This window comes from Ovis aries, chromosome 4 (assembly GCF_016772045.2).
Source record: "Ovis aries strain OAR_USU_Benz2616 breed Rambouillet chromosome 4, ARS-UI_Ramb_v3.0, whole genome shotgun sequence".
Taxonomy (NCBI): domain Eukaryota; kingdom Metazoa; phylum Chordata; class Mammalia; order Artiodactyla; family Bovidae; genus Ovis; species Ovis aries.
In genome coordinates, this window is record NC_056057.1 from 102,654,320 (window position 1) to 102,673,089 (window position 18,770).

An 18,770-nucleotide genomic window follows, 5' to 3' on the forward strand; every position below is an offset into this window, starting at 1 on the left:
GGGTCCAGAAATTATGACCCCAAAATAATAATCCATGGACTAAAATATGGGCAGATTCCTACCCCAGGCATGAAGCCCTCTTCTGAAGGTTTAACAGGCCCAGGAGTGCTATTCATCCTGAGGTTCCATGAAGTCGGTGTGTTCACCACTAAGCTTAATTCATTCTGAGGTAAACCATGTCTGGTGGGTCTTCTTGATAACTTTAGAGGTAAATCCCATAGTTTCCAAAGGCAAGCATGTAAATTTCTATGTTGACAAGGCTCTTCCTATTCCCTGAGAGAGTTCAGGGTGTGTAAGAGTGAAGTTTACTGAAAGAAGAAAGAAAAAGAGAAAGAGTTTTGGAAAAAGCATAGTGAATCTAATTAAAGGGCCAGTACATGTTAGGTCTATGAATCAAGGCAAATTGGAAGTGGTCAAACAGGAGATGGCAAGAATGAATGTCGACATTCTAGGAATCAGCAAAATAAAATGGACTGGAATGGGTGAATTGAACTCAGATGACTATTATATCAACTACTGTGGGCAGGAATCCCTTAGAAGAAATGGAGTAGCCATCATGGTCAACAAGAGTCCGAAATGCAGTACTTGGATGCAATCTCAACAGTATTGTAAAGTAAAATAAAGTAAAAATAAAAATTAAAAAAGAAATAAAAAAAATAAAAAAAAAAACAACAGAATAATCTCTGTTCATTTACAAGGCAAACCATTCAATATCACAGTAATCCAAGTCTATGCCCCAACCAGTAACGCTGAAGAAGCTGAAGTTGAACGGTTCTATGAAGACCTACAAGCTGTTTTAGAACTAACACCCAAAAAAGATGTCCTTTTCATTATAGGGGACTGGAATGCAAAAGTAGAAAGTTAAGAAACACCTGGAGTAACAGGCAAATTTGGCCTTGGAATGAAGCATGGCAAAGGCTAATAGAGTTTTGCCAAGAGAACGCACTGCTCATAGCAAATATCCTCTTTCAGCAACACAAGAGAAGACTCTACACATGGACATCACCAGATGGTCAACATCGAAATCAGACTGATCATATTCTTTGCAGCCAAAGATGGAGAAGCTCTATACAGTCAGCTAAAACAAGACCGGGAGCTGACTGTGGCTCAGATCATGAATTCCTTATTGCCAAATTCAGACTGAAATAGAAGAAAGTAGGGAAAACTGCTAGACCATTCAAGTATGACCTAAATCAAATCCCTTATGATTCTATAGCAGAAGTGAGAAATAGATTTAAGGGACTAGATCTGATAGATAGAGTGCCTGAGGAACTATGGACGGAGGTTCGTGACATTGCACAGGAGACAGGGATCAAGACCATCACCATGGAAATGAAATGCAGAAAAGCAAACCGGCTGTCTGGGGAGGCCTTACAAATAGCTGTGAAAAGAAGAGAAGTGAAAAGCAAAGGAGAAAAGGAAAGATAAAAGCATCTGAATGCAGAGTTCCAAAGAATAGCAAGGAGAGATAAGAAAGACTTCTTTAGCAATCAACACAAAGAAATATAGGAAAAGAACACAATGGGAAAGACTAGAGATCTCTTCAAGAAAATTAGAGATACCAAGGGAACATCTCATGCAAAGATGGGCTCGATAAAGGACAGAAATGGTATGGACCTAACAGAAGCAGAAGATATTAAGAAGAGGTGGCAAGAATACCCAGAAGAACTGTACAAAAACGATCTTCATGACCAAGGTAATCATGATAGTGTGATCACTCACCTAGAGCCAGACATCTTGGAATGTGAAGTCAAGTGGGCCTTAGAAAGCATCACTACAAACAAAGCTAGTGGAGGTGATGGAATTCCAGTGGAGCTATTTCAAATCCTGAAAGATGATGCTGTGAAAGTGCTGCACTCAATATGCCAGCACATTTGGAAAACTCAGCAGTGGCCACAGGACTGGAAAAGCCAGTTTTCATTCCAATTCCAAAGAAAGGCAATGCCAAAGAATGCTCAAACTACCACAAAATTGCACTCATCTCACACGCTAGTAAAGTAATGCTCAAAATTCTCCAAGCCAGGCTTCAGCAGTATGTGAACCGTGAACTTCCTGATGTTCAAGCTGGTTTTAGAAAAGGCAGAGGAACCAGAGATCAAATCGCCAACATCCGCTGGATCATGGAAAAAGCTAGAGAGTTCCAGAAACACATCTATTTCTGCTTTATTGACTATGCCAAAGCCTTTGACTATGTGGATCACAATAAACTGTGGAAAATTCTGAAAGAGATGGAATACCAGACCACCTGACCTGCCTCTGGAGAAACCTGTATGCAGGTCAGGAAGCAGCAGTTTGAACTAGAAATGGAACAACAGACTGGTTCCAAATAGGAAAAGGAGTACGTCAAGGCTGTATATTGTCACCCTGCCTATTTAACTTCTACGCAGAGAACATCATGAGAAATGCTGGTCTGGAAGAAGCACAAGCTGGAATCAAGATTGCCAGGAGAGATATCAATAACCTCAGATATGCAGATGACACCATCATTATGGCAGAAAGTGAAGAGGAACTAAAATGCCTCTTGATGAAAGTAAAAGAGGAGAGTGAAAAAGTTGGCTTAAAGCTCCGCATTCAGAAAACGAAGATCAGGGCATCTGGTCCTATCACTTCATAGGAAATAGATGGGGAAACAGTGGAAACAGTGGCAGACTTTATTTTGGGGGGCTCCAAAATCACTGCAGATGGTGATTGTAGCCATGAAATTAAAAGATGCTTACTTCTTGGAAGGAAAGTTATGACCAACCTAGATAGCATATTAAAAAGCAGAGACATTATTTTGCCAACAAAGGTCCGTCTAGTCAAGGCTCTGGTTTTTCCAGTAGTCATGTATGGGTGTGAGATTTGGACTGTGAAGAAAACTGAGCACGGAAGAATTGATGCTTTTGAACTGCGGTGTTGGAGAAGACTCTTGTGAATCCCATGGACTGCAAGGGGATCCAACCAGTCCATTCTAAAGGAGATCAGTCCTGGGTGTTCTTTGGAAGGAATGATGCTAAAGCTGAAACTCCAGTACCTTGGCCACCTCATACGAAGAGTTGACTCCTTGGAAAAGACTCTGATGCTGGGAGGGATTGCGGGCAGGAGGAAAAGGGGACGACAGAGGTTGAGATGGCTGGATGGCATCAACGACTCGATGGACGTGGGTTTGGGTGAACTCCGGGAGTTAGTGATGGACAGGGAGGCCTGGCGTGCTGCAGTTCTTGGGGTCGTAAAGAGTCGGACGCAACTGAGCGACTGAACTGAAGTGAATAAACAAACTAAATAGGCCTTTTAGTACATTACACAATTCAATAAAATGCTGAAACAAAGGTTTCATGTGACTAGTTGGAGACAAAATGACCAAATTTTTAGAAAGCATTTCAAAGAATTTTCTAATTTACTTCCTTGGCCGGAGGCATACAAATATTAAACCACCTGTGGCCAATTTATTTTTTTTCCAATCGTGAAGATTAAAGATTCTTGGTTCTCTCTTGGTTATTTCTCAAGAAATAAATTATTAAACTCAACTCAAAAGAAAAAAGTTGACACATCAAAAATATTTCTCTTTCTCTTAGTAAAACTGCTTTTCTTCCTCAAACAAAAATCAATTTGCTTTCATCCTTTACCAAGAAGCCATCGCTTAATGGGAAGAAAGTTTAGAATGCAGAGTCATGGTTGGGTTGTGGTCAAAGGTAACAATTCATACTTTTTTCAAGGACCTGTGTCTAACTCTGCCTTCCCCAAGATAAAAAGCAAATTCATGCAATTTAGCATTGGGAAACATCTTGTTTATGTTTAAATTTTGACTGTTGTGCAAGATTGCCTATTACAATTAACATTGGTTGGTTGCAGTTCAAAACGCACTGGTTTTTCTGCAGAGCTTAGCTATGGCACCCTCTGAGTGACTGTATCAGGTAAAAAGAGGATACAGTGTGAAAACTCTCTGCTTTAAAAGACAGCAGATGGACTTTCCCAGTGGTCCAGTGATTGAGAGTCTGCCTTGGGATTCAGGGTATGCGGGTTCAAACCCTGGCCAGGGAAGTAAGATCCCACATGTCATGGTGTAACTAAGTCCGCGTATTGCAACTACTGAAGCTCGAGTGCCATAGCTAGAGAGCCTGCACCCAGAAACAAAGGAGCCTGCAAGACACAGAGATGATTCCCTCTCTTGTGCAGTGACTAAAACCCAGAGCAGCCGAGAAAAAAAAAACAGCAGAGAAGTTCTGGTTCTAGGTGAGGAAGGTAAGCACCCAACAATCTTTTCCCCCAGTGAATGCAGCCATAAAACCTGGAAAGGATGCATAAAACAGGCATTTAAGAACTCAAAAAATAAATGACGGGGAGAAGACCAGAATATAAAATACATCCAACTAATGGTAAGCTCTCTCCTCCTTTGACCTCTAATCAATCCTAGTCTAGACTCCAAGCAGTACAAAGCCTAAAATGGACCACAGGCAAAGGCAGAGAAAGCTCTAGGAGAGCCCTTGAACTGATGTGAGGATAGGAAAGGGACTATGAATGAGTAGGGAAACTGGGGAACATCTTCCTCTTTTATTCCTGCTCCATCTCACAATTTAGCACTCAGGCAGTTTTGCTGTGCTGGCGGCAGCAATGACAAAGGTCTTAGGTACTTAAAACAAAGGTCTTAGGTACTTAAAACTATCAAGAGAGGAAGATAAACAACAAGATACTACTGGAGAGCACAGGGAATTATATTCAACATCCTGGGATAAACCATAATGGAAATGAATATGAAAAAGAATGTACATACGGATAACCGCATCATTTTGCTGTCCAGTAGAAATTAACACAAACATTGTAAATCGACTATACTTAAAAAAAAAAAAAACACTTTAAGGAAAGGGAATCTTCCTCTCTGACAAGAGGAGCTGTGGTCCCAAGAGGGTGGGATAAATGACCATGCTGCTCTTTCTCTTCTGGTCCTTCCCTTCCCTGGTCCTGGAGGTGAAGATGGTTTCAGGAGGTATGCAGCAGAATGAGGTAACTAAAGCCTTAGCATTCTAGCTGAAGGATCTGAAAAGGGAGCCTCAAGAAATGGGAAAGTATGGGGGGCAACGAGAGAAAGAGAGAGGCAGGAGCTCAGGGAAGCAACTCCACAGGGACATCCGTGAACTTGGGTTCATCCTTCAGCTGTAAATGTGTGAATCTGGCCCTAAGCATAGTACCACAGACTTTGGGAACTAAACCTACAGAGCAGACCTCCACTCAGATTCCACCCTGCAACTTGGTGGGGCACACGCCAGACAAACAGGAACAGCACTGCAAAGGCTCTGAAAATACAACTAACGCTCAGAAGATGAGTCAGAAGTTGTGGTCTGAAAGCTGATTCCACGGCTTTCTAAAAGGAAGAAATGATTAAGCAAAACACATATCTAACAAAGGCTTGGATCCAAAATACTTGACCATCTTACTCAACAGGAAGAAAACAAACCGCCCAGTTTAAGAAATGTGCAATAGACTTGAGAGGCTGATTCACTATAGAATATATAAAAGCTGGCAAGCAGTCATTTGAAAAGACACTGGTACTAAATGACTACAATTTTAAAATATTGACATTATTCAGTGCTGAAAGAGATGCGGGACAACAGGAACTCTCATACACAGTTGGTGGAAATGCAGAATGGTACAACCACAGTGGAAAACAGTGTGTTGATTTCTCATGAAGTTACCAGATGACCCTGGACTCCCTCCCGGGTGTTTAACCTGGAAAAATGAAAACTTAGTTTTTACAAAACTTGTTAATCAATATTAACGCAGCTCTATTCAGAATAACCCCAAACTGGAAATAACCCAGATGTCCTTTTGGGTTATTGGGTAAATAAATGAAAACATCCATACAGGGAATACTATTCAGCAACAAAAAGGAACAAATGATTAATATATGAAACAACTCTGATAAATATCAAAGATGTTATGTTTATGCAAAGGAACCAGTTATAAAGGTTGCATATTGTGTGATTCCATGTATATGGCATTCTCTAGAACATAAAACTGGGGCTGCCAATTTTGGTGGCTCAGACGGTAAAGAATCTGCCTGCAATGCAGGAGATCCAGGTTCAATCCCTGGGTCAGAAAGATCCCCTGGAGGAGGAAATGGCAACTCACTCCAGTATTCTTGCCTAGAGAATTCCATGGACAGAGAAGTCTGGTGTGGGCTACAGTCCATGGGGTTGCAAAGAGTCAGGCATGACTGATGCAGCTAACACTTTCACTTTTACAGAACACAAAACTATAACAATCAGTGGTTGCCAGAGGTTGAGATGAGAGATACAGGGATTAGAGGGTGTGCCCATAAAGGATACAGATTACAAGGCAGCTTTTTGGAATGACAGAACCCTTCTATAGCCCGATTATGAAGCTGGCTATATGGATCGATACATGTCTTAAAAGTGGGAAGTACATATCAAAAAAGTCAATTTGACCCTATATTAATTTTAAATATTTACGTATAAAAACAAACATAATAAATACTCAATAAAAGATTATTCACATGAAGTAACCAGAACCTCTATTTGGATGCTTCTCACATTGTGTCATAATTGTGTTAACACTGTAGGTCTATTCCTACAGTGCATCCATTTCTCCAGGGCAGTAACCTTAGCTTTCTAATCTCTTATCTCCAGAATCCCACAGAGTATCTGACATCTGAAGTAGACACTGAATAATATTTTTGAAAGATAAAAAATGAATAAATTAGATGTAACCAGTTCACATTATTTCATTTTGGTAGAGGAAGAGCCGGAGAGAAACAGAACTTAATGAAAAGAACTCCTAAAAGTAAAAGAGTTCCAGAAAGACTCATTTTATAGTTACACACTTTTGGGGGCTTTTGAGGCATGACCACATAACATTAATATTTATGATTTATGAGATAGTGCATGCATGCAGTCTTCAACAGGGATTCTACTGTAAAGGCATTAATTATAAAGAATTTATTAATTGAGGGACTGCTCTAATAATTCTTTGAGCAACACTGGGGAGGCAAGGGTGAAATGGGTGAAGGAGGCCGAAAGGTACACACATCCATTATAAAATAAATAGATCCTAGGGATGTAATGTGGTTGCTACATGGTGACTAGAATTAAGAGCATTGTATTGTCAGACTTTATTTTTTGGGACTCCAAAATCACTGCAGATGGTGACTGCAGCCATGAAATTAAAAGACACTTGCTCCTTGGAAGGAAAGTTATGACCAACCTAGATAGCATATTGAAAAGCAGAGACATTACTTTGCCAACAAAGGTCCATCTAGACAAGGCTATGGTTTTTCCAGTGGTCATGTATGGATGTGAGAGTTGGACTGTGAAGAAAGCTGAGCATGGAAAAATTGATGCTTTTGAACTGTGGTGTTGGAGAAGACTCTTGAGAGTCCCTTGGACTGCAAGGAGATCCAACCAGTCCATTCTGAAGGAGATTAGCCCTGGGATTTCTTTGGAAGGAATGATGCTGAAGCTGAAACTCCAGTACTTTGGCCACCTCATGCGAAGAGTTGACTCATTGGAAAAGACTCTGATGCTGGGAGGGTTTGGGGGCAGGAGGAGAAGGGGACGACAGAGGATGAGATGGCTGGATGGTATCACTGACTCGATGGACGTGGGTCTGAGTGAACTCTGGGAGTTGGTGATGGACATGGAGGCCTGGTGTGCTGAGATTCATGGGGTCGCAAAGAGTCGGACACGACTGAGTGACTGAACTGAACTGAACTGGATTGTCTATTTTAAAGTTGCTAAGAGATCTTAAAAGCTCTCATCATAAGAAAAAACTATTGTAACTACATATGATGATAGATACTGGGTTTCACGGTAACATCTTATGGAAAAAGTTGGATGAACTTTTTGGCCAACTCAAGATTAACTAGACTTACTGTGATGATCATTTCACAATATAAACAAACACTGAATAATTAGGTGGTACACTTGAAGCAATAGTTAGAACTGGACATGGAACAATGGACTGGTTCCAAAACGGGAAAGGAGTTCATCAAGGCTGTATATTGTCACCTTGCTTATTTAACTTATATGCAGGGTACATCATGTGAAATGCTGGGCTGGATAAAGCACAAGCTAGAATAAAGACTGCCAGGGGAAATATCAATAACCTCAGATATGTAGATGACACCATCCTCATGGCAGAAAATAAAGAGGAAGTAAAGAGCCTCTTGATGAAGATGAAAGAGGAGAGTGAAAAAGCTGGCTTAAAACTCAACATTCAAAAAATGAAGATCATGGCATCTGGTCCCATCACTTTATGGAAAACAGGAAAACAATGGAAACAGTGACAGACTTTATTTTCTCAGGCTCCAAAATCACTGCAGATAGTGATTGCAGCCATGAAATTAAAAGATGCTTGCTCCTTGGAAGAAAAGCTATGACCAACCTAGACAGTATATTAAAAAGCAGAGACATTACTTTGCCAACAAAGGTCTGTCCAGTAAAAGCTATGGTTTTTCCAGTAGTCATGTATGGATGTGAGAGTTGGACTGTGAAGAAAGCTGAGCGCCGAAGAATTGATGCTTTTGAACTGTGGTGTTGGAGAAGATTTTTGAGGGTCCCTTGGACTGCAAAGAGATCAAATCAGTCAACCCAAAAGGAAATCAGTCCCTATTTTTCATTGGAGGGACTGATGTTGAAGCTGAAGCTCCAATACTTTGGTCACCTGATGCCAAGAACGGACTCATTAGAAAAGACTCTGATGCTGGAAAAGATTGAAGGCAGGAGGAAAAGGGGACGACAGAGGATGAGATGGTTTGATGGCATCATCAACTCAATGGACATGAATTTGAGCAAGCTCCAGGAGTTGGTGATGGACAGGGAATCCTGGCATGCTGCAGTCCATGGGGTTGTAAAGAGTTGGACATGACTGAGCGACTGAACTGAAGCCAACTTTGGGAATTATAGCTTTTCTCTGATGAAAAAAAAAAAAAAAAGAAAAAGGTACAGAACATAAAACTTGTAGTGAAATAATTCATTTACTTTATTGTGTTCTATTGGATGAAGGCACTAAATACCTTTGATTTGTTGTTATCACTCAGTCATGTCTGACTCTTTGCAACTCCATGGATGTAGCCCACTGGGCTCTTCTGTCCATAGGATTTTCTGGGCAAGAATACTGGAATGGGCTGCCCTTTCCTCGCCCAGGGGAGCTCTTCCTGACCCAAGGACTGAACCTGAATCTCCTATGTCTCCTGAATTGGCAGGCAGATGCTTTACCCTCCCCAGTTCAGTTCAGTTTACCCTCATATATGGTCATACATGATCAAAACAAAATTTCAAGGTTCTCCTTTATGTAAAGCTGAAATTTCCCCTGTAGGCACACATTAATAGTATGCTGCAATTCCTAATAATGTATGCATTATGTCGTCAAAACCATGACTTCCTAATTAAAAAAAAAAGTCATTGGAAAGTTAGAGAGAAAGGATAATTCAAGTTGCTTTAGGAAAGTAACGTTTGCTTTAGAAACAGCATAAAGAGGTTTCTCCCAAAGGAAAGATCATCTGTAAAAAAGAGTTGTTCTGAGCAGACAATAGTTGATGCAAGAGTAAAAAAAAAAAAGTTTAGCTCTCTAAACTGGAATCCTGACTTTTGTGAGGACCAAGGCAAGGTTAACGTGATTCTCAAACACTGCTGCAAACCGCAGCATGAGAGCGGGTATAAGCCAGGTTGACCTCTGCCATAATACTGGCTTGGCCAAAAAGTGAGTGTGGGTTTTTCCATACAATCGTACAGAAAACCCCAAACCAACTTTTTGGCCAGCCCAATATTAAAGACAATGCTTATTATTGTGCTTGGATTTTTTTCTCCACTTTCCTTGCTCTATTGGACAGTGTTTAGTTATCGAATTTTTAAAATAATACCTTAATAAATACTTATTATGTAAGTCATCAGTTATACAGATATAAAATCTATAATATGCATTAATTAACATAGCACATATAAGTATAAAATACTTTAGATCAATAGTCAAGTTTTAAGTGGTCATATCTGGGGTACTGATACACGCTATGAAAACTAACAGGACAGTTCACCTTCCCATAGCATACATGCCTGAAAAAAAAAAGGGAAAAAGAGCCCCATTTAAATTATATGATGAAAACAAACACAACCAAAGCTTAAATGATGATATAAATATGACAAATATCACCCGCATGTCTGCTGTTGATATTCTCAATTGTTTGAACTCTATCAACAAAGGTGCTGAAAATAATGAACACCGAGAGCCATTCTGGACTCACATTTATTGAACAGGGCTTATGTAGAATAATATACCCCAGGAACAGCTGCCAAATTAGAAAGTAAATGCTATTTTCTTGTTGTCTGACCAGTCGATACTGAGTTCCATGAAAGTATAGGGTTGCTGTGCTGAACCCTAAATACTAGGCGGAAAATAGCATCTGACACAGAGCAAGTACAAAATAATACTTTTAGAAAAACATTTTGCAATAAATGAATAAATAAGCATGTTCCACAAGATTAGAGCTGAAAGTAAAATTATATAATAACTGAACTTTAGGAGTCACATTGGCACATCCCTGGATGTTAGATACTGGCATGGTTCTATTTAGACATGCATTCTTTCATTCATTCATTCCACCAACCAACAAACAGTTCTTTCTAATTTCAGAATTCTTTGTGTTAAGGTCTGTGATCAGGACTGGGGATACAAAAGTCACAGGAAGATACTGTAAATGATTTCAAGTGGCCTAAGTGTAGTGCGGGATATACACAGATACAGAGCTAATATAATTAGTACCAATGGATTATACCTTGAGAACTTTAATAAGTACAACATTGTAATAGTGAATTCCAATGGGGACATAACTAGTTCTACCAGAAATAATCAAGGTATAGTTCTTAGCAAAGACAGTTATTCAACTGAGCTCTGAGAAATACAAAGGATACTGATTGATTACAAACGGCAGATTATAAATTGTTAAGAGCATGAATTTTGAAAACAGGCTGCAGAAGTATGAATCCTAGCCTACCACTTATTAGCTGTGTGACCTTCCTGAAGTTACTTAACTTCTCTGTTCATCAGATCCCTCATATATAACATGGAGGCAATAATGCCACTTATAGCATACGGGTGTTGGGGAGTAAGTTAGTTGATGTATGTAAAGCACCTTTAACAGCACCTGAAACATAATACAAGTATATGTAAGATGGAGAAAAGAAGCAAGGGCAAGAAAGAAGCAACAGCATAAAAAAGTCCTGAAGTGCTAAAAAAAAATAATTTCTTTCTGTTCTTCACACACACAAAAAAAGCATAAAGTATGCTAAGTACAAACTACTACGTATAAAATGCATTTTGCCAACTCACTGACAACTTTGGGTCATTGATCATTTACTACCACTATGGACGCTCAACCTGGAAAAATGCACAGATGCACATACGTACACTGAAAGCTCCACACATATCAATAACTTCAGGGGACCATCCACAGAATCAAGGATAGCGGTGTGTCTTTGCACGTATGTACACTGACAGCTCCACACATATCCATAATTTCAGGGCTCCATCCACAGAATCAAGGGTAGCGGGTGCTTCTTTGCACGTATGTACACTCAAAGCTCCACACATATCCATAATTTCAGGGCTCCATCCACAGAATCAAGAGTAGCGGGCGCTGCTTCAAGGTCAGAGCCACAGGTGATGGAGTGATCTAATGGGTTTACTTTCCACAGAAACCAAAGCTTGGTATGGAATTTCATACAACCCCGTGCAACTTTGGACCCTGAAGTGTCTAATCAAAAAACTTAAACCGTGAACTCATAGAAGACTGAGATGAAGAAAACACAGAGAACTTCACAGCTGCGTCTCAAATCAAAGAAGGGCTAAAGTGGACAATCGCAGCAAGGTGGTTCTTTGTCTGAGAAGCAGACCTGTGAAGGACGAGGATGCAGGTCCTCTGGCCCTGAAGAGGAAATGAAGCTGAGAGACACAATGTAAAAACAGAACGGTTTTGTACTCACATGGTGAAGGAGCCTGGGGGGGCAGACACTCTCCGCAGGTCCGCAGCTTGCACCTGATGGATACTAGAGGCAGCAGGGAATGAGCAGCGAAGACAGTCAGCAAAACAGCGTGGACAGACAGGGAACAAGCCGGGAGAGAGAAAGAGAGACACACAAAATTTAAACAGAACTTAAATGAGCACATCACCAAACAGTGAATGAAAAGAAAAGGAAAACCAAGCCAGCCACAGAAAGAATCCAAAAAGCCAGTGATAGTGACGAAGCCAACAGGACACATGGCAGGGCTGGTGCTCAGGCAAGCCGCAGAGCGGGGCACGAGGCAGGGCGCCTGCAGCCGCTGCAGGAGTGCGGATGCTGCGCGGGGCTACGGGGCACCATGGTCCTCTCTGGCTCCAGGTCTCAGAGGGCATCCATCTGTGCGTGTGCACAGACACACACACTCACATACACACACACACGAGTGGTAGGCTGGCCCAGTCAACTCATCTTTGAGCAGAATCAAGGTAAGCTGAATCGCTTAACAAATAGTCCTCATGATTCCAGGGCTTTGTTGAAATGTTCATGTCAAAAGAAAAACCATCTTGACCAGAGCCACCCAACAAAAACTTAAAGGTCATACCAAGAAAGCCTAATTTCATCACAATGATGCTATAATTCCACTGATACTCTTGGCAGTGGAGTGAAACCATAGACTTCTCTCTCTTCTCTATCCCTCGTTTAAAAATTAAAATAAAAGAAAGGGTCTTCCCTGGCTACCACAAAAGATAAAATGTGGAACTGCAGAAATGAAACCCCCCATTTTCTGTTACTTTCATGTTATTAGTAACAACTCTTACTCTCTCAGACCATTTGAATGGTTTCAGTATAACACTCTTCCCTAATCCATCTTTCCCTATAACCCTACTCCCTCATTTCTGCTGGGTATGTAAATTCTCATATGAAGCCTCCCACGAATTAACTCCTTATTATCCTCAAAGGGCTATCAGTTATCACCAATAGTACTTTTCAGCAGCCCAGGATGGGGGAACCCAGTTGCCCAATTCAGAGTCTGCCAACTGAAAATCTTTCCCATGGAGTATGCAGTCACCCTTCACATTGCTGTCTTAATTGCTAGAGAACTCAGGCTAAGATCTTCCTAAGCACCTGAGTTAATGTAGAACTTCTGATCTCCTTCAAGAGTGCCTTTCAAATAGCAAGATCAGGTTTATCTGGCTACCACGTTACTAATACATGAATATGAACCTAGACAAACCTGCTCAATTACTTTTGGGGTGGATGATATTTATTAGAGTCATATCTGAAGTAGATTCATAAGCCATAAATGACATATAAAGGCATATGCTCCTATATCAGTGGGGTGGGCAGAGGAGGGGGTAGTGAGCCTAATGGGCCTAGCTAGTCTTTTAGTTTGTATAGTAATAGCAAATGGGATCACAAGCCAATAAATATTTGTTAGAATTTTTTTTTCTTTTTGCAGAAGTAAAGGTCTAGGGGCATCATGAAGGCCATTTAGCTGTTTCTCATGGGATTTTCTCCAGCCATCCATGTATACCAGATCTTGAAATTATTAAGCATATATCTTCCATTTACTACCATAAAATACAATCAAGAGGTTTTCTATATTATTTTTATACTCACAAAGTTTTAGATTTATGTTATTTTGGAATCGATTTCTGAGAAATGCAACAGATGGAACATTATAGATCTGATGCATGTGGGAATCCCTTGTTCAACATGTAACATTAAGACTCAGCACACTGACGGGCACTGGGGACCCTGCAAGGAAAACCCCAGGGTCTCCCCCCAGAGCAGAGGAGACAAGTCAGCCAGCAATGACACTAGTTTTGATAAATGGTGTCACAGAGCTAACAAGAGCACTGCAGGGACGCTGAGTGGTGTATTTAAGGGCCGGAAGCAGAAGGCAAAGGATTCTCAGGGAAAGTGATATGTCGATAGGAGTATGAACTGGAGCAAAAGCCAACAGATGAAAAGGAAGGAAGGGACAAACTCAAGAAGAGCAACAGGAGAGCAGAAATACGATGATGTTCAAGACAGGCCCGACTGCTCTCTGTCTTGACTGCCAAGGTGAACTTTGCACAACGGGGGCCTAAAGAATGAAAAGCTTGAAGGACTCAGAACGCGGAAGAAAACGCCTAGGAAGGTATCAGTGGCCAGGCTTCCCTTACACTGGAAACGCCACTTGGAAATTTAGTGGAAAAAGCTGGATTTCCAAACAGCAAGAAGCAGTCTAATCACAAAGGGTGAAGAAGAGTAGTGGCTGACAGATTTTCTAAAAATGCAGTGTTGAAGGATAATTTTAATAATAAGTAGGAATCAAGATCTTGGCTAATCTTTAAGATAATATATATATGTCCTTTTAAGAAATGGACAGAATATTATTACTGCCATTTCCCAGAAGTCTATCTTCGAGTCTGAGGCTGCTTAGATGGAGGCACCACTGCCCCGTAGTGGCACGTGACTGCATTTTTGAGATGAAATGGCTTCTTGAACACCCTCGCAGCTAAATCTGTGAAGTCACTTCATATGTACCACATGTACCAAAAAAACTCAACTCTTTACATTTGATTTTAATACATGAAGAAAGCCCCAATAAATTCTTAATACAGTTTCTGAGCAGAAACAAATTTTTTTTTCTCAAGGGCAAAAATTGTTTGAAACTAAACAACCCAAAATAATTACATGTCTGATAAGGCTATTAAGGGTAGAAGCACCAAGCATGAAAATGAGAGCTGTTTGGCTGTAGATACTAAGAATTTTTAGCCCTACTAACAAGTGATCTACAAGTGACCCAAAACAACCTGGACTATCTCAGAGAGGACTTATCACTTTGTAGTTCAGATTTTCTCTCCAACCGATAGTTCACAGCTTAACTCTGAACATTTTTAAGAGACAGTATGGCCAGCTGTATACTACTGCTGACACCTTGCCTGAAACTCCTGAAGTGTATTTCCAACCTAATAGCAGGGAAAGGCAGAGGATAGAAAAAGCAACCAAAATAACCCAAGAGTTTCTCTAGCTGCAGAATGTAAACAAAATGAAAAAGGCAACTACACCAGCCCTCTGGATAAGGATCTAGGAAAAATGCTGGGGAAGTGCAGAGTGATTCTCGAATAAGAGGGTGCAGAGGAGAGAAGACCCCTCAAGCTTAGGAGCAGAGGCTACAGAGGAAAACGCTTTATGAGCCCTGTCGAATGCTACTCTTCAACGTCTGCCTTTTCAGGACAGGGGCGGAGCTTTGGCAGAGAGCGATGACCCCCGTGTCGTGGGTTCATTCTAGGCACTTCTGTAGCTGTCACACTGACTCAGAAAATACCTTGGTAAAGCATGCCCTTGCTTCGCAGGCACTAGAGGAAGCCAGCCATTCAGTACAAATACAGAACCATGCATCACGGGCCACGAACAGGAGGAGCACCTCCGAGGGTACCTCACTGTGACACAAGAATGGCCAAAATTCAAACCCGGAAATGGCCTTACCTTACCTTACCTTACCTGTGTCTGACTGTCAGGTCAGACAAAGGGGCATGATATATAGAAGAGGCTCAAAATGAGGCCCCAAATCCCCATGTTTCTTCATCCCTTTCTCTAAGCCCAAATAGACATTTTCAATCAAAAATTAGATAAAGGGACTCTATAAAATGAATGTGCACTCAACATAGCCAGTCATTATCACCTTTTCCAAATCAGTTTATCGAAGCACCCAAGAAAGGAAAGGGTCCAGGAGGGGTACATTTTGTTCAGGCACTGAGTCATGGGTCAGGTCTCATCTATTAGACAACAGGATGCTCTCCAGCATTGGAAAAACTGAGTCGAAGCATCAGAGAATATCAGACTCCAAACTGCGAGCATTGGGAAAGGTACAGTCCACTAACAAGCAGAAGGGGATGCAATATGGGGAGCAGTGAGCCAAAACCCAGTTCTGCCAACCTTCTGCCCTGGAGAAACCAAGTAACCAGGGTCAAGAAGAGGAGGCCAACAGGGCCTTCTTAAAATGAAACCGAACATGTTTAACCAGACAGGTTTTATGACCCTGAACCACTCAATGATTTTCGGCTGGTCCCAGTCAATATATACTTAAGTGGGTGGTCGGTGAAAAAGCATCATCAATCTAACATACCATACAACAATTACTCCTGAAAGAAGCGTACGGTCACTGTATAGTAAACATGAAGAAGAAATATGTGCGAGAGGCCAAGGGGCAGCTGCGGCTCCCGGACTGTTCTCCTCTCTCAGCACAGGGAGGCCTCCGGCCATACACATGCTCAGTGCCCTGCTCACCGCGGTCTCCGTGTTCACAAAGGTGGGCGCGCGCAGACTCACTCATTGAGTAAAGGCATGGACGTTCTCCTCTTGCTCTTCTGTACCATGTTGGCCTGATTCCTCAGTGAGATCCGAATCATAGCCGGGGCCAACCTGCAGGGCTCCCCATCCACTTGCATGGGGATGGATTTGTAAGTTAGCAGCATGACCTCCCGACACTGGTGCAGCCTTTCTCCATGGCCTCCCACTTGCAGGGCAGCCTGTGAAGACAAGAGACAAAAGGAAGCAAGAGCTTAGTGCCTGAGTTACTCAGGAGTGACTTCCCTGGTAGTCCAGTGGTTAAGACTTTGCCTTTCAATGTAGGATGTGCAGGTTCAGTCCCTGGTCGGGGAGTTAAGATTCCACATGCCTCACAGTCAAAGAACCCAAACATAAAAAGAGAAGCTACATTGTAACAAATTCAATAAAGACTTTAAATATGATCCACATTAAAAAAAAAAAATCTTGAAAAAAAAGAATTACTACTCAGGAAACCCAGAAACCCCAAGTCCACTGCATATAATCAAAAGGTCTTTGAAAAATACTTAGTGAAAGCTGTTAGTCCTGAGTAAAATGGGAAACCTTGGGTAAATCATGAATATAAATAAGCTAAAATGTTTAAACTTTTGAAAGCCTGATCGCAAATCCTCATTGACAGCTACTTTTTGCTTCTATGTATTTTCAGTCTTAATCGTTAGGTTAATACAAAAGCTCTTTTCGTTATCTACTTCCATTAAATAACCAATGTGTGCAAAACAGAAAGAATCTTAAAAAAGATAAAACACATAGTTTAAGACAGCTTCTATACTATAGCTAATATATAAATATATTTTGTATATTTATAATATATAATTATCATAGTTATATATTAAATATGCATTATATTAAAATATGCTACCCATCCATAGAAAAATTTTCAAACTTCAGGCAAGCTTTTCCTTCTTACCTAAAACCTCCTCAAACTACTCCTAATCTGTATAAGATCAATGAAATGCAAAATAATAATCCTCAGTTGAAAACATTCTGAAGAGTAAAGCAGCTTTGAGGATCAAAATCTAACACAATAAGAGCTTGGTTCACTACAGTAGCCACAAAATGAAAAGTCAATCCAACATTAAAATTCTGCAGTGAATTAGCATAACTTCTCTGCCTTGGTAAAAAAAAAAAAAAAAAAAAAAGAAAGATTATTTTAGTATCACTCACCCTTACAGGGATGGACTAAAATCAAATAATATGTTTGGTTACAGCATACATAGAGAGTGCCCAAACTGTCGTATACAGTTTGATGAACATTTTTATACACATATGTGAATCTCCATCCAGATTAAGTTTTAGGCAATTTACAGCAACCAGAAGGTTTCCAAGCACTTCTGTCCAATCCCCAATCTATTTATACTCCTCTCACCTCCCACTAACTGATTTCTATTACCATAGATTCAGTGTGTTTGAACTTGAAGTTCATATAAGATAAACCATACAATATGTAGTCTCATATCTGACATCTTGTGCTTATCATTGTTTCTGAGCAATAGAAAAGTATATTTATCTACTCTTCTTCTGGTAAACATTTGGCTGTTTCAAGTTTGGGGCTATTATTGATGCAAACTTGCTTGTGTGTATCTCTTGGTGGATACATACCTACAATGAGTAAAATTGCTATGCTGTAAGTTTAGATGTATATTTAACTATAGTAGATACTACTAACATTTGTTCAATAAGGTTCTATTATAATGCATTTTGAGTATCAATTTATAACAAAGTAAACAAATCTTTAAAAGGAGTTAATACTAACTGTAGCCCAAAATCTAAAAGGTTCACTCAAAAAAGGGAAATCTACATATTATCAGCTTATTTCCACACTTCTCACCTCTATCTTATGAATGAGGAATAAAAACTTGTTAACTCAGATTTGTAAAGTCAGTTTCCACTAATTTGGTTCCCAGGTATTTGTATTTATTTTGTGCTTTGAACTATTTTTGCACTCACATTAATCTGAACAATAGAAACCTGTTTATGTATAAATGCAAAGATAAAAGAAACACAAAGGAACAGAAAGGAGGGAAAGAAAATAGAACAAAAACTGAAAAGAACTTATCATTATTGAACACCTTTGACATTAAAAAGCATTCAATTGTAACCCTTACACACAATTTTATTCAATTAGTAGAACAAAGAGGCAGAGGAGAATGAAGTGAGAATTTATTAAAATTATTTCTAGCCTATTACCCAATCCTGTTATTCAGCTGAAAGCTTCTCTGATTGTACTTAAATGACCCATTTAAGTTAACCAATGGATTTGATGCACTATTAGCAACTCCAGGACTTTCCCAATATATTTCCCTTTCCTTCAAGTAATTCTCAGTCCAATATTTATCTGACAAAGCTGTATCCCTTCATTCACTGGGAGAAATACCAGTTTCTTCCTTTTTCCTCAGTCTTGACTAGGCCTAATGACAAATAAAGGGCTTCTCTGGTAGCTCAGCT

General features: G+C 40.3%; 1 protein-coding gene across 7 annotated transcripts in view; it reads right to left on the reverse strand.

The window, feature by feature from the left end:
- DGKI (diacylglycerol kinase iota) overlaps positions 1-18,770 on the reverse strand; it is a 513,862-nt gene that overhangs the window by 164,350 nt on the left and 330,742 nt on the right. For 4 of the 7 annotated variants that reach the window (XM_060415131.1, XM_027968850.3, XM_060415133.1 and 1 more), the window contains exon 20: positions 16,308-16,507. In XM_060415131.1, the coding sequence (XP_060271114.1) occupies positions 16,308-16,507 (200 nt within the window). Of the gene's footprint in view, positions 1-11,969; positions 12,033-16,307; positions 16,508-18,770 lie in introns of all 7 variants that reach the window. The other 3 variants (XR_009600539.1, XM_042248885.2, XM_042248884.2) reach the window with 1 other exon arrangement.